The sequence below is a fragment of the Leptidea sinapis genome, chromosome 15 (genome assembly GCF_905404315.1).
Source record: "Leptidea sinapis chromosome 15, ilLepSina1.1, whole genome shotgun sequence".
Classification (NCBI taxonomy): Eukaryota; Metazoa; Arthropoda; class Insecta; order Lepidoptera; family Pieridae; genus Leptidea; species Leptidea sinapis.
Genome location: NC_066279.1, coordinates 559,052 through 579,563, shown reverse-complemented (window position 1 = coordinate 579,563; position 20,512 = coordinate 559,052). Strand labels below are relative to the sequence as shown.

Genomic DNA, 20,512 nt, shown 5'->3' with positions numbered 1-20,512 from the left:
TATTTTTTTAAGTTGAACCACGTAATTTGTGTAATTTATTCCAATGAGTTTCCAGAACTTACTAGAATTAATGACTCCGAAACACTAAAATATGTCATTTATGTACAGACTTTTTGTCTTTTTTATATCTTGGTGTGTTTTAAAGGTTGTTGTGACCCATTGGTCACAACAACCTTTAAGACTGAGACTGGATTTTGATTTTAATGATTTTTTGATGATAGTTTGATATCGGTACTAAGTTAAATTATATCAGAAAATTTATTGTAGTAGGTGTTACTTTGCGGAAATCCATAATTATCCAAATGATTTGAGTTTTCTTGAGTGTTAATTCCGCCAATATTTGTCTTTAAACAGTTCCACACGTGTTTCGCCGCTACACGAGGCATCCTCAGGACATGTTGAGTCGCCAAAAACTGGCATGAGACCCACCAACTCCAAACATACGTGCGACATAAGCACATCTGACCTACAACTATGTATAATATATAGTTACAAACCTACCTTAGCTGACACCGACTCCAAAAATAACAATAATTGTAACAAGAATTAGATTAATTGGATTATCCTCCACTATCAGACCACACGGGAATCACCAACTTTCCATTAAATATAGAATTATCAAAATTTGTTCTCCCAGTCGAAAGTTATGAGGTAACAAACGTAAAACAAAACTTATCGACGAATTAAGAACCTCCTCCTTTTTTGAAGTCAATTAAAAATATAGATGACTGACTGATAGACATGTTTACTTAATATTATTTATAATTTAATATTATTAAAGTATGGGTTATCATATTTTACCGACCTTTTTTTAGGTAGAACTCTAATTTATCCACTCACCACCATTTAAAAATAAGCCCTTTACAAACTATAATTTTCCATACAAATTACGTTTTGAATTGAAAATTCTCTGCTATTTATTCGGGATCTTCATGTTTAAGGGCCATGAAACGTAATGGGAGGTCCACATTAAAATTAAATTGCCCATGAAAGTATGCTATGCGTAATCGGTTCGCCGGCGGGTAATTGGGCCCACTACAGTGACTGTCGATTCGCACACTACCCTAATTGGACCCTTCGGCAACCACAGAGTTAGAAAATCACGGGAATTATGGGAGAATTTGAATTCAAAGCATAGCAACACCGAAAGTATTTTTTCTGAGAATATAACATGTTTTTTGCATATCTAGCTATATTCCTACTATCATAAAAAATCTAAAAGTTCGTCCATTTCTTGAAGCATTTAATGCGACCATATTATGAACGTAGTTGGTAGCACGTGATGCCTTGTAATAAGGTATCAACTTGGGGAAAAACTCAATTATAATATTGATAATTGACTTGTCCCTCAAGTTTTTCCAATAATAATTTATTTCGCCATATTTTAATGGCAATTTGTGTTTTACAGATCGTGAAAGACCTCGTTCGCCGCGAGTGCAAATGTCATGGTGTATCGGGGTCCTGTGCTTTGCGGACATGTTGGCGCGCTCTGCCCCCTTTCCATGCAGTTGGAGCCGCTTTACGGGAAAAATATATGCGAGCGAAGCTGGTAACACCGCACCCTCCGCCAGCCACGCGTGCACCACAGACTCATTTAGTTGTCAGAAGGTTCTTTCTCTACTATAAAGTTCATTATAATCTATTTTTATAACAAAAGTATATACTTAAACAAAGTAAGCATTCGGAACAAAAAACGTTATTGGGTTAAGAAGGTTTTGTTAATAAAATATTAAATTCCTCCGTCGCAATGAAACCTCAAATGTAATGGTCGTGAAATGCATGTGGCGCATTATTATTGATGTAATGGGTGGAGGTGATCACATCATTGAGTAAGCCTTTTACATGTCTAACGTTTATACTAAATTACATTTTTTTTAAATAACAATTAAGACCGTCGCCGACCCTGGACTCTTTGTGTTGCACAACCCTGACAAACACGATCCTCTTGCAAAAAACGTTCCGTAAAACAAAAATAAATTATTGTAACAAATCTCTAAAGAAGCAATTGTCATTATAATAAATAATTAATAATAATATTAATTATGTAAGAAATAATTAACTATTCAAATAGCTTTTATTTATTTGCAATCGATGCTTATTAGTTCTTTTTTTAGACAGAGACATAGCGCAGGTATAGGCAGACAGCCGCGGAAATCGGAATTAGTGTTTCTAGAAGCGTCTCCTTCGTACTGCGAGCCTGATGTTCTGTCTGGAGCCCTGGGTACCCATGGCAGACACTGTAATAGAACTTCCACAGGTATATAATTAAGTTTTAATAAATATTAAGCATATTAATGATAATATAATTGTCATATGAATTATCGAGCATCATATTATTAATAATAATAATAATTAAGCTTTTTTATTTCTATCTTTCCAATTAAGTAGGTGTATAAAACAAACTTCATGTGGTTATTTTTTGTTAGTCGTTTTAGTAAATAGATTTTTAAAAAAAGTTAGTGGTAGTTTGTTTGTGTGTTAGTCTTTGATGGATCCCAAAGTCTGGGTGAAAGCCTCCTCCATTTCCTTCCACTTTTTCCTATTTTGGGCAGCATACATCCAATCTCTTCCAGCCACTCCTACAATGTCTCGAGACCACCGTTTCTTGGGCCTGCCCACTTTCCGCTTGCCGTGTGGTCCTGTCCATTTCGTCACGGTTTCCGTCCACCTCCCATCTCTGCACCTAGATATATATCCAGCCCATTGCCACTTTAGTTTTAAGGCATGTTTCAGGGCATCAGTCAGTTTCGTCTTTTTTCTGATGTCTGTATTTCTAACCTTCTGAATTTTTCTTAGTTTTAGGATACTCCTTTCCATGGCGCGTTGGCATGTTGTTATCTTGTTTTTTGTTTTTTTGGTAAATATCCATGTTTGGCACCCATATGTGAGACTTGGCAGGATACAAGTGTCCATAATTGTTTTTTTCAGGTGCAGTTCATACTCCCCTTTTAGAATTTCTTTCTGAGACCAAAATTTGTTCCATGAGATTTGAATTCTTCTATCTACTTCTTCTTCGTTATTATTTATGTTAAATGATATTTTCTTCCCGAGATATATGTAATCCTTCACATATTCAATTTTGTTTCCTTCTACAGAGATAGGGGTTTCAGATCCGTTCGTCATTAATTTGGTTTTGGTAGTATTCATTTGCAGTCCTACCTTTCTACTCTCTATGTCTAACTCTCGGATCATCTTCTCCAGTTCCTGTGCAGTTTTGGCAAAAAGGATTATGTCATCTGCAAATCTTAGATGATTCAGACTCTGGTTTCTTATAGGAAGGCCTTTGTTCTTCCAATCTACATTTTGAAATATTTCGTTTAGTACAGCTATAAATAGTTTGGGTGACAAAGGGTCTCCTTGTCTCACCCCTTTTTCTATTGAAAAGTATTCGCCAAAAGTTTCTAGTTTAATTCTGCTTACGCTATTTGAGTAGATGTATTGTAGTATGTGTTTTGTATTTTTGGTTTATTTTATAATTCTCTAGTGCTTTCCAAATTGAGTTGTGTGTTATGCTATCAAATGCTTTTGAGTAATCTATAAATGCTGTGTATAGTACTTGGTTGTATTCTGTAAATTTTTCAATAACTTGTTACAATACATGCATATGGTCATTTATAGAGAAACCAGATCTAAAACCCGCCTGCTCGATTGGTTGATTCATATCTATTGCAGGTGATATTCGGCTATTCAAGATTGATGCAAATAACTTGTAGATACTGTTTAAAAAACTTATGGGTCTGTAATTTCTGTATTGTAGAAGGTTATTTTGTATAATTATGAATCTGTGTTTTTTGTAGTCTTTCCTGATAGCTTTATTTGTTAGTTTAAATAGCTTTGTGGACCTGGTTTCAAAAGTGTTCAATGAAGCCAGCGAAAAAGGTGGTATTGATAATTGGGATAAATGGGAAATCAGCAGCGTCCGTAGACTTGGAAAACCAACTGAAAAGAAAATAAGACCTATACATATTGTTGTTACCCTACAATGGCGCATAATAGAAATGTTCAAGAACAAAAAATTTCTTCCACAAAACAGCTATATTAGCGAAGACTTCTCAAAAGAAATTCTAAATAAAAGAAAAGAGCTAAAAATGCAACAACAGGAGGAAATAAAAACTGGAAAACACGCCTTTATTCGATACGAAAAACTTATTATAAAAGAAAAACCAATAGAAAAAAGAAAACGCTCACCATCAACGTCACCGAAAGTAAACATTCAGTCTGACGATGAACAAAGCACTGCGCCAATAAAAAGAAATAAAACTAATAAAACGGAGCAAGTACACCGAGCGAGATCCAACTCGCTGAATATAACGAGAAAACAATAGCAACTAAAAGACACAAAGAACCGGAACCCTTCAACAAGCCGGCCGGTCACCGAGGAGAAGTACGACCAATACCCTCCAGGAAATATAATTCAAAACAACAAACCAAATACTCTACTGCCAAACCAACATCTTACCAATATAAAAAGCTCAAAACATATTAATAATGATAAACAAAGAAAGATACACAAACTAAACCCTAAAACAGAAAAAAATAAACTCCCTGAAAAAGAAAACAACCTAAACATATGTACTTATAATGTAAGATCACTGGCAACATCAGAACGTCTACTTGAACTGAACCATGCGCTCGAAACAATAAATTATGATATTATTGGATTGGCCGAAATACGAAAAATGGGAAGTAAAATAGAAGAGCACCAAAAATACATTCTCTGCTACAAAGGAGAGACTAAAGGTCACTATGGAGTAGGATTTCTAATAAAGAGGGAATACAAACACAATATAGCCAATTTTGCCGGTATATCTGAAAGAGTAGCTCTGTTACAATTGAAATTCCAGGATCTAACAATATCACTGATACAGGCATACGCTCCAACCGACAGCTTAGATGACGAAGAAATAAATAAATTCTACTCTGACCTTTTATCAGCCCATGATCTAGCTGGTAAAATTGTACTAGTAATCGGAAATTTTAATGCCAAAATCGGAAAACCTAAAGCCCACGAGCATCCAACTATGGGAAAATATGGATATGGAAAGCGAAATTCCAGAGGAGAGAGACTACTACAATATGCAGCTGAATACAAACTAAGCATTATGAAAACATATTTCAAAAAGAAAGAAAGCCGCAGGTGGACTTGGACTTGGGCATCATATTATTATGTAGAGTTAATTATTAATACTTTTGTGCTTGTCTTTGTCGTTTGAGCATATGAAATATTTTTTCGTTTGTGAGGTAGGTAATGTATAAAAATTAGATCAGATGATGGAATTTATAAGTAATCGAGGGAACAAATAAATATAGCAATCTTCAACAATATAACAATCAATTGTAGCAGTAACAAAGTAAATACTTCATTTGTGATTAAGCGTCAACCAAATTACCTGGCTCTACCATATTTTCTAGCCGTGTTCTGTGTATTAGAATAATTGTCATGAGACTCTCAGGAAGTTACTCTTTCTCTCGAGTGTTTTGTTTAAAAAGATTATACAATTAACTGACATAAATACAGCTCGACTAGTTTACTTTAGTTATTTCCATGTTATTATGTTCTATGGTATATTGCTACGAGGCAGCGCTGCCGATATTAATACCAACTCTGTGCTGCAAAAGACCTAGCTCCTAAAGAATCATTGAGAGCAAAATTTAAAGTAATAAACATCATAACTGTTGCTATATATAACTCTCAGCATATTCTTGATAATGTTATGTATGTACATAGGCACATAAGTGAATTTGCTAGAAACTGTCATAGCCATGACTTTAACAACAGGAACAAACATAAACTTATAATATAATATATATTAGGGCACTAGACTAAGTCAAGTTACTAAGTCTTTGGTTGGGAGATGTATAATATTATTATGCTTTTAAAACAAGATCCCAGAAAATATCCAAAAAAATGTATTATGATATTCAAAAGAATTGCTAAAATATAAAACATCCATATCTCGATCCCATCACCAAATTAGACATGATTTGCTTACCCATATTTCGAGTAAATACTGACCATTTTTATATCTTACAGGTGAAAACGGATGTGAAACTCTTTGCTGCGGCCGCGGTTACAACACTATCCAGTCAGTCCAAGAATCAAAGTGTCGTTGCAAATTTCACTGGTGTTGCCGCGTCTCTTGTGAAAAGTGTGTGACTCAAACGGAAATACACGTGTGCAAGTGATATATTACTAGTGCAAGACTTTTGAGCTATATTTTTAATACTAGCAATATTATTTCCAATTAAATATTAAACAAGGCCATAAAATAATTTAATTCTGTGTTTATTGTAATATAAAACTGGTTAAGAAAGTTTCTCTTGCGAACAGGTGGTAACAGAAATTATGGTTTTTAAGGCTGCTGTTGAAGATAAGTTAAATTAATTAAATACTAGATGCCTCAGCTTATTTTCCTAGGTCAGTTTTCTGCCTCAAGCCTGCTTTCCATTATTTCCATTGGACATTATATTTTTTATTGGTCATTGTGTAAGCCGATGAGTATACTATGATATTTAATTTATATATGTGATTGAATTTGTGCTTAGACTGTTTATTTTACTCTGATTTCCTTTCCAATTGTTTCTTTAAACTTTATTCAGGGAAACGCAAGTTCTGAAATATAAATCGATGCACATAATATAAATCCTGGCAACATTGGATAAGGCCTGTAATGGACTAAGTTTAGTGTTAATTAAACGCAGTATCATTAAGATGTAAATAAAATTTGCCACCAGTATTTTAGTAGGTAGCATTTCCTTAAGTATAATTATTATTATTTGTAATAAGTGTACTGTATCGTTAGCATAGACGTAGAGAATGAGCTATCTAGCTACCTGTCACGTTTTTACATAGTTGTCTCTTTGTAGATTTTCAAGAGAGGATGAATGATAGTTTTTATTTTGCACTTTGCAGCGTCTGTGCTCAGAAATTCTATACGTCTATGGTTGCAAGAAACTGCCATTAAATTAAATTGTAAATAATTATCAAGTTAACTTAGATTAAGGATTGGTCTGCGCTGCGCTCCAACTAGATACCGTAGGCGTAGTCGTAAAGTGCAGCAACTAAAAGTACGCCCAAGTGAACGTACTCGAGCCAGTCTCGAATAATGTGTGACGTTGGCGTGCCACATGTACTGTTAAACTTTGCTAATAATTGAAACTAAAATGCCGGGCTGCATAGTAAAATTTTGTAAAAATAATACTACAAGAAATAAGAAAGACACTGACGTCACATGTCATCAGTATTTTTTATTTATTATTTTCAATGTATAATAAACACAAAGCTTATGTTACAAAATTTGAAAGATGCCATTGAGTGTCAAGATGCCACGCACTCAAGCACCTAATAGTTGCCGTAATAAAAAAAGCTATTGTCCTTAGGTAGTGCGGTATCTAGTTAGAGCACAGCGGAGACCAATCCTTAATCTAACCATGTTAAATTATAGTATTTTTGTCTATTTGGACATAAGGAACGATTTCAAATTATTCTATAATAACAACTATATTAATTTTTTCATACGAATTGCCAATATTGTAACGTCCTGTGTAATTTCAGAAACAACAAACACAATAAAAATTTTATAATTCAAATTTGCAACATCGCAATTTAATTTTGAAATGTTAATTATAACTAGCATAACTTACTTTAAAATGGAACAGTATAATAAAATGAGACAAATCAAAATATGTCATTCATAACTAATTTCTTATTTAAAAAAGACTTTTTTCGGGTTATCTGCTAGCAAAATATTAATGAAAAGTCGATAATAACAATTAAAAAAAATACCATTATAATTACTTAACATTTATAACCTTATACAAATGATTTAAGTTTTCTTAAGTGTTAATTCCGCCAATATTTGTTTTTAAACAATTCGACACGCGTTTCGCCTCTACACGAGGCATCCTCAGGACGTGTTGTTGTGACTCAAGTTTGAGTCTCGTGCTTGATTTTGGCGAGAAAAAGAGAAAGAAAACTTAAATCATTTGTATAATTATGGATTTCCGCAAAGTAACGCTTACATCAATAATTTTTTTTTATAGCATTACTCTAATAAATGATATTAATTGTGCAGTATTTAGTGAGTATTGCTTAGTATGTAGATACACATTCTTTCTTGTTATTTGTCTAAGTTCTTGCTAAGGTTTCGTCATGCTCGCATTGCTTGGGGCGACATAGTGAAGCATGTAGTATTTTAAATTTGGTCGAGGGAGGCGGTGGCTGGTCCATACGTGATGCTCTTGAACGTGCGCTAATTGTAGTGGCTGGATGATCCTCTCATCGAGTTATCTGTATCATGTTCTTAAAATTAAAACTATCTTACATACCTATTTTAATGACATTAAATGTCATAGAAACCATAACAAAAAATTAATAGATTTTACAACTTAAAAACACGATTCGATTTACTCTTATACAAAAACGAATGGTCTCCAATTTAATTCACTGCAACCACTCTAATAGTTTCGCCATAGAATTAATATTGTCTATTTCTAGTAAGTGTTAGGATATTACTATGATCGAAACATCATAGGTTTTATGAATAAAGGTACTTAATACCGCAGAGTAGAGATTAAAATATTTTTTAAAATGTTGAAACCCGTAGAGAGGGAGAGAGAGAGAAGAGAACACAGCCATTACAACTTAATATGGGTATATTATACTAGAAATAATTCTGCACTGTACCTATGTGATTCTATAAGATTGGATTTTAAATGTACTTAATTATTAATATAACATTCCGTAGATTAATTAACTTATTCATAATTGTATTGTTTGCCTAATAAAACTTATGTCTAAGCATTCGATAATTATGTTTTACATTGCATGTTGAGTTTTACTTCAGATATACCTAATATATATATTTAACTGGCTTTAACAATAATTAACTATTAAAACATAATCTACCTATTAAAAATGTATGGCAACACTGTGCCAGAATTTTCATCCAAATGTTTTCTTGTAAGTGAAAGAAAATTCCCTGCACTGCACTGCGATAAGCCGTGACACATTTAAAACAAAATTAGAGTTCTCAATGAAATAAATTTAGGCGATTATTATGTTAGAAACTCGAAGAATGTAGTGTTAAAGAAAACTGGTGTGTGTACTTGGTGAGCTTGGCGTACCTAATCACCTAAGAGCACTGATCCAGGCATTACATTATAACAGCCAAGGAATTGTGAGGGTTCACCAGGTGACTTTGGGTCCTTTTGGTTTTGAAAAGGGAGTTCGACAAGGATGTATACTTTCGCCGATCCTGTTTCCTGATCAACGTATACGGCGAGTACATCGTACGAAAGACCTGCGACGGCTGGAGCGGTGGAATCGACATTGGCGAGCATAAACTCGCAAACCTACGCTATGCTGACTACACAACTCTGTTGGCAGCCAACGAGGCTGTAATGCATGAACTTCTAAGCAGGATGGAGAGCGTCAGCGCTGAGCTGGGTCTGGCTATAAACAGGTCTAAAATATTATTATTAAAAAAAAGAAATGGTCAACAAATTCAAATACCTGAGCTCTGAAATCTGCAACGATGGTTTTTGCGAGGGAGAGATTCGTCATAGGATCGGCATGGACTTTAAACAAAGCCGACCGAAAACGAATCGATGCCTTCTACATGTGGTGCTGGAGAAGGATGTTGGGCGTACCTTGGACAGCACACCGAACTAATGTGTCGATCCTGAAACGGCTGGGCATTGTGACTAGGTTCTCTACCATCTGCTTGCGTAGGGTCCTAGAATACTTCGGCCACATCGCCAGAAGGGATGAAGACAACCTGGAGAAACTGATGGTAACAGGGAAGGTGGAGGGAAGAAGACCAAGAGGAAGGAGCCCCATGCGATGGACCGATCAGATTCGCACTGCCCTTGAAACCACTGTCCACGACGCTTTACACTCTGCTTCCGATAGGGGCAGATGGCGGCAAATAATACGAAACAAAGTACTCTGTCGAGATGATCACGACCCTCGGCACTGAGGAAACCGACGCGAGGAGGAGTAGTTCTTCCTTATTCATAATCATTATGTCTAAACTACTTCATCATTTATAAAAATAAAAATCCTGAAGCTGTTTAGTTGTACAGGATGTAGTATTTTTACAATAATCATTACAGAACAATTTCAAAATAAACTTAAACAGCTTATTGTTTATCGATTAAAACTCCCTTTAAAGAAAGCTAATTATCGATAGAAGATGTCCTTACCCTACGTCGTACGAAGTTCGACCGTGCCGTTGAATAGCAGCGCCGTCAAAGAGATACCGCAGGCACGTGTATTTTATAGCCTAAACACATGCTCGGATTTGGTAGGGCCAGACCATAGGACGGTACGGTGGACGTGGGTGGACGCCTCGCACCAATTGGTTGCCGTCGTATTCAGTACGATCCGGACGGTAATGCCGACAATGCGACACACCATCCAATATGGTCGAACCCGAAGCCCGTGAACACTAGAGGACCCCAAGGCTGTGTGCTATCTCCCACGCTGTTACTACTGCATATCAATGATATGTTGGACATCTACAACATCCTTAAAGCCTCGCCTAGTATCGGAATACTGGGTCTCGAAATCTCGAGTGATTGCCAGAAAGGTGGCCATTTGGAGGGCATAGCTAAATTGGCGTCAAAGAAGCTGGGCGTCATTAATTTAACAAGGCAATACATTCTAGCGCTCTACAAAGCACAGCTCATCAAGTATTGCTGTTATCTCAGGTCTGGCGCACCCCAGTATCAGCTCGATCCATCTGACCGTTGGCAACTCAGAGCAGCTCCAATTGTTGTGGACCCAGTGCTCTGTGCCTGGATCACTTGGCGTTGCATAGAGACGTCGCTTCATTGTGTGTCTTCTACTGCATTTATCAAGGGGAGTGTTCCAAAGAGCTATTTCACCTGATTCCTGCCGCCGAATCCCACCTTCGCACGACACGCCACAAGTGAGGATATCATCCCCAACATCTGGATGTGTGGCGGTCCTCCACATTGCAGTTTTCCAGGGGCTTTCTTTCACGTACTACAAAGTTGCGGAATGAACTTCCTTGTTCGGTGTTTCCGGGACGATACGACTTGGGCCTTGGATACCTTCAAAAAAGCGCGTACACCCTCCTTAAAGGCAGACAGTGCTCCTGTGATTCCAGTGTTGTTGCAAGAGAATGTAGGCGGCGGTGATCACTTAACACCAGGTGACCCGTACGCTAGTTTGTCCCCCTTTTCCATTAATAAAAAATTGCGGTACCAGACCGCGTCCGATGGTTCAGCCGGGCCAAATCCGACCATGTGTTTAGGCTATAAAATACACGTGCCGGCAGTATCTCTTTGACGGCCGCGAGCGGCGCAATTTAAAGGCACCATGCCTAGCGGTGCTATTCAACTTTTGCACAGCAAAGCGCCAACGCCGCCTTATGATATTGAAATATGCAAATTCATTGAATCATTCTACCTAGGAGCTCAGTATAATCAGGAGTCAAGATGGGAGCATTATAAGAGGAGAATAATGTGTGCTAAAGAGATGGAAAGAGTATTTTGAAAGTTTGTTTGAAGGAGAGGAAGTGCATGAACACCATTCGGCAGCTTCTATTGAAACTAATATAAATGTTGATGAAAGTGAGATAAGAATGGATGAAATAGTGAAAGCATTGAAAAGTATGAGATTAGGTAAAGCTGCAGGGTATGACAGGATTACCGTCGAGATGCTGACGGCTGGTCAGGGCATAGTGGCTAGCCAGCTGTACCGCCTCTTCAATTGGTGCTGGCGAAATGGGCAAGTACCAGGAGACTGGTGCAAACCTGTAATCGTGCCATTGTATAAGGAAAAAGGGTCACGACAGGACTGCAGAAATTACCGCGGTATAAGCCTTCTCAGCGTCGTCGGTAAATTGTATGCAAAAGTGTTGATTGAAAGAGTTGTGAATGAAACAGACGAAAAAGTATTGGATGCATAAGCGGGATTTAGAAAGGGAATGGGATGTACGGATCAGGTCTTTTCCTTGCGGTGCATAGCCGAAAAGTTTTTGGCTAAAAACAAGAAGGTCTATTGCGCGTTCGTGGATCTAGAAAAGGCCTATGATAGAGTGGTGAGGAATGAATTGTGGTCAGCACTTAGAAATGCATTTTCTTTTTTGATGAATAGCAGTAAGAACGGTAAAATAATTTAGTTAACTAGGTAAAAGAGCAGTATTTCATTGATATACTGCCCTTTTCATTAGTATTCACATATTTCTTTACAAAAGAGCAGTAAATTTCTGACATACTGCTCTTTACGTTAGTATTACCCAAAGTACCAAATGAATTTTACTAGTTTAATCTACAGTATGGAGCTGTACTGCGCTTTAAGATAGTAATTTTATAATGAATGACTCATACACATTAATATAAACACAGTATCATCACTTACTGCTTTTATAACATAGCAAAAGATGAAATAATTTAATAGTTTTGTAAATAAGCAGTAAGTGGTTGTTACTGCTCTACTAGCTACGTATTAATGATCAAAATATTCGGTCATTTCGCTTCAAGTAGCGCGGTTGAGTGATCGTCGTCTGATTTTATTTTATTTACGCCTTTTCGTGACGCGATAAGGTGAGTAATTATTGTTTATTTTAAATATTGTAAGGAATCCTTTTATTTAATATGCTTTGTTATGTGAAATAAAAAACTTACTTAAATGGAAAATAAAGCTAATTACTAATCCGTTTTGAATAATAATACTTTATATTTGTACCGTTTATACCCAAAAAAATGTAACGATAAATTCACTCATGATGCGGTTGGAAGATACACGATAATTATTTGAACCTTGGTTGGGAAGCACAAGGAGTAATGATAAAGAACCTTACATCCGAAGTCAAGGAAGGTTCAATCAATAAAAAATGTCAATGAAAGCAACACTTATAAGCGCAATGAAACGTACAAATTTTTTTTTCTGACATCTGATAATGAGAAAATCGAAGTGTGTATAACGTTTTTTCTGACCACGTTAGGATATAATAAAAAAAATGACAAAGGGTAATTCAAAATATTAGAAAAGATATATCTGATCAATAAGATAAGAGGGGCAAACATAACATTAGACAAAAAATAAACACAGTAAGTAAATTTAGAAACCACGTTCTTCAGTATAACCCAGTCATATCACACTATCGAAGAGAACATGCTCCGAGAAGAAGGTATTTGTCGAGCGATGTGACTCTTAAGATTATCTACGAGGATTACAAAGCCAAGTATCCAGACCATAAAATTTCATACGAATTTGTTACAAAACAAATGAATATTTCATTTGTAACTCTTTCTAACTAAGAATGCGAAATTTGTACAGGGTATAAAATGCATAAAGAATAAACTAAGCACAGTGAGGAAGATATATGTTCAGATTGTGTAAACTGCAATGCCTATCTGAAACATAACGAAAGATACATTAACAGCAGAGAGGAATATCAAAATGATGTGAAAAACCAGGAAAGTAATGAAGAACTAGAATTACTTATTTTTCAGCGGATCTTTATAAGGTAGTGCTGCTTCAACGTATAGATATATTCAAAATTGTCTTGTTTACCACTCGTATTATATGCTTCAACGAGAGCTTTGTGCCTTTAAGCAAATTCACAGATAAACAGAAACCGGTCGCTGTTTTGTGGAATGAAGTGATATCGGGACGAAAATAAGAAGATATTGCCTCTGCCATGTGTCAGCCGATATCATCATTTGGTTAAAAAATCTCTACAAAAGCAAAGGAAGGTTTATGATTTTAATGATTATGTCAATTGTGTCGCAACTTGTACGAAAAATGTAACCGTTAAAAAAATGAATGTCACCGACTTCTTCCAGTTTCAAGATAAATCATCTCAGCATAGGCTCCGTAATACTCAGCCCAGGGTATACTTGAAAGACATAGTTGCTGTACAAGTTATCAGAGGGAGTTTAGATATTCATTGCAAGATTAACCAACCATAAAGATGAAACATTCCGATCATTAAGCTTTTTACAGGTGAAAGTTCTTAAATTAAAAGAAATACCTTGTTTACCTAGAAATACCTCTTTCAATAATTTTGTGGTCAGGTCACAGAATTATTGAAAGAGGAATTGCTGACGAAAGGAAAAAGCAGATAATTCAAAACTTGTGTCCGTTAATGCCTGTTAATCGTAGATTTTTTTGGGAAAATTTGTTTGTAAATAATGTTGAAAACTTGGCAATCGAGGAAGAAGAAGTCGGAGAAAATGAAACACAGTAACTTATAAAGTGATGAATAGTATTTTTAATAATGATTTTTTTATTTTCCCTACTATTTACAGACATACTGCTTAAGAAATTCTGAAAAGACCTTACTTATAATTCTCTAAAAAGCAGTAACGTTCTTTACTCCATAGTGAAATGGTCAAAATATAATTAAAAATCTAAGGTAAAGGGCAGTATTATGCTTCTTTACTGCCGTTTTAAGTAGTAATTTAAATTTATTATTTTGGATTCTTTAAGCAATATAGCAGTATGAAATAATACTAAGCAAGAGTGCAGTATCTATGGCAGTTACTGCCCTCTTACCTAAATATTGATTAAAATAAGTTAAGAATATGGTAATGAAGACACGATTTGTGATGTTTTAGAATAACCCTATTAAAAATGTTAAAACAATGTTTTTCTTCTGTAAAGAACACATTTTTTCCTTTCTTTTGACATGTATAACATAAAAATCGTGTGTATAATTTTGTCACAAACGCTTAAATTGTGACAAATACTTTGCGCGCTGTTTTCTCGAAACCGCCTTTTCTGACTTACTGCTCTCTCGATTACCAAGGCAGAAGTATAACTTGCATCTTCGGCCGAGGAGTTGCAGGAGATGGTAACTGTTATGAATGAAGCTTTTGGTAGAAAGGGAATGAAGATGAATGTAAAGAAGACGAAAGTGATGGTGCTTGAAAGAGATGAGGTAGAGACAGACCGCAATATCGAGATTGGAGATGAAAAAATTGAACAGGTGAATGAGTTTATGTATCTGGGTTCTAAATTTACAAGAGATGGAAAGTATGAGAGTGATGTTGAAAGAAGACTGAATTCAGGAAACATGGTGAATGGAGCTTTGCACTCCTTTATGAACAGGCAGAAGGTGTCTAATAAAGCTCGTTCGGCTGTGCATGAGGGGGTGTTGGTTCCAACACTCATGTACGGAAGTGAAAGTTGGGTATGGCAGAAGAAACATGAAAGCAGAATAAATGCAGTTGAGATTAGAGCGTTGAGAAGTATGATAGGAGTTAAACTGAGTGACAGGATAAGAAATAGTGAGATAAGGAAACGTTGTGGTCTGAAAGAAGATGTTGTGACAAAAATTGAGAAAGGTATGCTGAGATGGTTTGGACATGTCGAGAGAATGAATGAAGAAAGATTGACGAAGAAAGTGTATAAGGCCAGTGTGAATGAAAGTGTTGGAAGGGGTAGACCTAGGCGGACGTGTCAAGATCAAATCAGGGACGTCTTGAAAAAAGGCCAGGTCAAGAGTACCCTAAACCGGAGAGCATGTATGAAAGGAATAATGAAAGTGGACGAAGCGAAACAAGTATGTAAGGATCGTAGCAAGTGGAAAGAATTGGTCTCTGCCTACCCCTACGGGAAAGAGGCGTGATTTTATGTATGTATGTTTTGAATCATTCACCCAGTTACCCAAATCTTACAGTACGTTTAAATTAGCTCAAAATGAAAACCCAACTTTTTGACCAAACCAATACACGGATTTCGTTAAATTTTGGTATATCGTCAGCAAATATGCTAACAAGTAGCATAACTACATTTATTTCATATATGCTATTTCCATACTGTATATGATATATTTATAGTGAAAATGGTCACGCATAAACCACTGATCGTATCGACGAAGTAGGAAATTACATGAAAAGAATTGACTTGTCAGCAATAAAAAACCAATAGTGATATACAGTTCGATATGCGATAGCAATCAATATTAACAGCCACAGCGGCAAATTATATTATTATAATGCAGTCATATTTCATTACCAAAACTATACACGCGTTTCTATAGATACACCAAGCACCTACATAGTCGATAATATTGTGCTTTAATCATAGAAAATACTTTGAACACTCATATTTTCATGGTATTGTTCAAAGAAAATTTTGGCTTAACCGAGTAACCGAGCCATAAATACCAGAAAAAACTTTAATCATCATTGTTTAGTTGTTTACAAAATATCGCATTGCACTTTGCAATTTGCTTGCACTTGCGTACAAAATATGAATACGTAGTTTTTATGAGTTAAAATGTAAATGAATAAATATATTAATAGATAATGCCGAAACCAACGTGTATTCAGTGCAGCACGGATGATTCCTTGCTATGGCGGAGCGCAGAAAACGGTCAAATATGTAATGATTGCCATTTAGCCAATACTGACAATAAAGATTCAGAGGTTGACCAAATTTCTATCAAAGTTGAAGTAGAAGACAAAAAAGAGGAAAAAGAAGAAGCAGATAGTAAAAATGGTAAAAACGAAGAAGATACTACACCAGCAAAAGCTACTGGGAAAGGGACACGTAAAAGTACTCGTTCAACGCGTTACAAAGCTAAGACGCCAGGTCCCGTGCCACAAAAGTCTTCATCGCTAAGAGGTAGAGGTCGACGAAGTATATTTAAACGACAACCATTAAAAGCACCCACTGCTACAGCTACTGTTGTTACTAGTGAGTCATTATTTTATAAGGTATGTAACTGTAGTCCCTTTACTGAATTTATATTAAGATAATAGGTATATAAACATATCAAAGTGATAAATAAATATATTAATTATTACCTTTCAAAACATTAACTACTTCACATTTTATTTGAAGAACATTAAAGAGATGTTCAATCACATGATATCAAGTGAAAATTCTACCCATGGGTTCTGTTATTCGAGAGGTAGGTATGGTCATTGATTGATTGTTTTAAAATAATTTATTGGACATAAAAAAACATATAATCTACTAGCTGACCCGACAGACATTGTTCTGTAGATAATAATAAAAATACTGTTTTATAGGAATTTGCCCATAATATTTCAAAACATCAAGAATTATTTCATAAAAAATGCTCCCTGTTGCTGTAATGAAATTGTTTCACAGTGAAACTGTCAAACCGTGGGTCACTAAATTATCCCATAGATATTATGTCCATACAAAACAAATATTAAAAATGTATGTGTCCCAAATCGAAATAAAAACTTGCACCAAATTGGACCAAACTGCACTCAATGAAGTAAACCCCGTTAAAATCCGCTCATTAGCTTAGGAGTACATCAAGGACAAACAATGTGTCACATAATTTATATATATTAAGATTTAATAACAACTCCTTTATACTAATAATTAATATGTTTAGTTTTGAGAGGCATCCTATTTAAATTCAACAAGAAAATAATTAAAAAAATCATTATTTAATAAGATACACTTATTCTATAGTCTCTATAATAAAAAGTTATTTTTATGGGATGTCAATCATAAATTAAAGTAAGTTAAAGTTTCTTTCTAAGTTTTTGTTAATTCATTAAATTAAATTTAAGTTTCCATCTCATATCATTTTATACCTGATTCTAAAATGTAGCTGTGCAAAACAAATACTTCTTGTGAATCTGAATAGGTTGGTAATACTTTTTGACTCTCCCCACAGACACACCCTGAATTTGATCCTCACCCACTACATACCAATGTGTTCAGTTTTTAAATTCATATAGATGTTGTGATCACAGACCATTGTATTCACAGTTATGTCATTTATTTATTTTTCATTTAAAGTTTATCCGCCAGTTGCAGAAAGCACCTTTAAAGTAATGTTTGATTAAATATAATTAATAATAATAATCACTTTATTTCATTTTCTTTTACACTCACTGCAAATAACTTAAATTACTAAATGTACAATATTTATTACATAATACCAATTATTTACATCTTTTTATCTCTAATTGTAATAATACATAGAAACATTATATATTAAAAGAGGTTAACCTCTGACCCCGAAACTAGTTAAAACTGTATCTTCGTGGTCAGTGATTCCTCGAAAAATGACAATGACAAACGAAACAAAATTAAAAAGTTAAAAATTAAATGTGAATGTATGTGTTTGTGTGTATGTAATTCTTAAATTCCAACACCTTTTTTTTTCATTTTGACAGTCAAAGATATCATGTGATATAAAGAAACATGCTTTCTTAAACTGGCAATAATCTAATATACTCAATACTGAAATATTATCTGCATATTACTAAATAAGATAATGGTATAAGAAATTATTATTTAACTCCCCAAAATTTGATTACTTTTGAATTGTTTTTTACTTGATTTGCATGCACATAATCCAAATATAAAATAAAAAATAAACATATGACTCTTAACTATTGTTAAAAATATATTTTTATATTTATAGTGACATATTTTTTTACATTTATTCAAACTTATAAAATCATGTATGCAGTATATCAACTGTAATAAACAAAAATGATTTGAATGAAAATAACACATCAGATGAAATTTCTGGTTAGACTATGTTTAATAGTTTTATATTTTTCAGGGTTTCTATATGCAAGTGGGTGACATTGTATCTTTAATTGATATCAATGGTGGCACATATTATGCTCAAATCAGAGGCTTCTTAACTGATCAATATTGTGAAAAAAGTGCTGTTATTACTTGGTTACTGCCAACCAAAGCAAGCCCACCTCCAGAAAAGGGTTTCGATCCAGCCACATATATCATAGGTAATGTGATAACATAAAAAATATTTACATATAAGTTATACATATTAATAAAACATTAAGCCAAGTGTTCAACTTGTCTGGAATTCAACACCTGTCTCTCAACCTCTATGGTGCCCCTCTAACCTTCAAATGTACAGTACCAGTATGTCATCACATTTTCACATAATTAAGATTTTGTCATGGTTGGATATTTTTTTTACTTTTCTTGAGAAGCTTTCTATATTATTATAGACTAGCTGACCCTGCAAACGTTGTTTTGCCATATAAAGTATAATTCACGCGATAGTTTTATAAGTAATAAAATATTGCCTATATTATAGCCTGTACATCATTTTGTTCTATTGTAGAGTTTTTGCAGCGCACACAAAAATAGGTTTTCTATTTTACACCTTGTGTTACAAAATAGCAATTTTATTACGGATCCCTAATTTTGAAAAAAAAACATAGCCTATAGCCTTCCTCGATAAATGGACTACCCAACACTGACACAGTAGTACCAGAGATTAGCGAGTTCAAACAAACACTGCAGCTTTATAATATTAGTATAGATAAGACAAATCAAGTTCATCATATCTTGAGTGTTTATCCATTGACGTTTTTCAAAATGTATTACTAAAACTGTTAAAATATATTATATGTTATATTAAGTGTCATTTTTGGTTAAATTTCAATGATTCTCGAATAATATCTTTATTTATTTACTTGTGTTTTTACTTATTAATTTATATTTTTTGACTTATTCATCTAAGGCATTGATTGTTCGATGTTTGAGTATTTTTTTTTGCCACACTATATTTTAAACTGTAATTTAAATGATTTTACAAAACAATAAAGCTGTAAATGTTAATTTAAAAGTGTGGCAATCAGTTTCTTCTCACTTCTTCTCATTAAGGTCAACTTTTATCAAAGTGGTTTTAAATTTTAAGTACACTTGCATGCCAATTTAAATTAGCCAAATAGAAGATGCAACAATAAATATAAGATCTATAATGTATACTGTATTTGACACAATAAATAAATTTCATTTCAATGTTAAAAGCATACTTGACATTCCTTGGGACACTTACAATTGACCTACATGAATAATGTGATTTGATCTAACATTCAAATACTTAATTATATCTACATGCATATAAACATCAGTTGAACTTAAGTTTAGGTTTTAATGTAAGCACCCTCATTCAAATTTCAAAACTAAATTAACAGAAAATAACATTTAAACTTTTAGGACCGGAAGAAGAATTGCCGCGAAAATTAGATTATATGGAGTTTGTTATGCATGCACCATCAGATTACTACAAAGCTAGCAATAGCCCTTATCCATTGACTGACAATGAAGTTAACCATTATACAGGATATGTTTGGACCTCAATGGATCCTGTTATAGCTGGGACAAGAGAAAAATTATAATATCTTGGTTATCGTTAGGATATTAATGTATTAAGTAAGGTTTGATAATATATATGAAAACTATAATCTGTTGTTTTATTTGTTGGTGACAAGCGGGTCTATCAAACTTTAAATCAAAAAGTACTTGCATATTCTTTTGAAATTTAGCTGGCATTAATAAATACAACTCATTGATTGTATGTCCCAGTTTTTAAAACGACATAGACGAGTTATGGTCCTATGCTTGATTTAATTTCGTACCCCTTAACCATATAGTATTTTAACAAAATATTGTTTAGGCTTTGAGATAACTGAATTATGCATCGTGCCCAAGAGGCACAGACTAATATGATGCTTACCGCATCCAAGAGGCAATAAAAAGTTTAAAGTA

At 34.4% G+C, this 20,512-nt stretch overlaps 2 protein-coding genes across 3 annotated transcripts in view; both read left to right on the top strand.

Annotated features, from left to right (window-relative positions):
* The window catches only part of LOC126968414 (protein Wnt-7b-like), a 110,965-nt gene extending 102,137 nt beyond the window's left edge, over window positions 1–8,828 (top strand). For both annotated transcript variants that reach the window (XM_050813436.1, XM_050813435.1), the window contains exons 7-9: window positions 1,409–1,608; window positions 2,115–2,257; window positions 6,035–8,828. In XM_050813436.1, the coding sequence (XP_050669393.1) occupies window positions 1,409–1,608; window positions 2,115–2,257; window positions 6,035–6,186 (495 nt within the window). In that variant the 3' untranslated portion in view covers window positions 6,187–8,828. The remainder of the gene's footprint in view (window positions 1–1,408; window positions 1,609–2,114; window positions 2,258–6,034) is intronic.
* Window positions 8,829–16,176: 7,348 nt separating this feature from the next.
* LOC126968424 (GATA zinc finger domain-containing protein 1) lies at window positions 16,177–20,208 on the top strand. Its single transcript, XM_050813455.1, has 3 exons — window positions 16,177–16,701; window positions 18,546–18,732; window positions 19,961–20,208. Exons 1-3 carry the CDS (start codon window positions 16,291–16,293, stop codon window positions 20,140–20,142), a joined length of 780 nt encoding a protein of 259 aa, XP_050669412.1. The 5' UTR covers window positions 16,177–16,290; the 3' UTR covers window positions 20,143–20,208.
* Window positions 20,209–20,512: the final 304 nt, after the last annotated feature.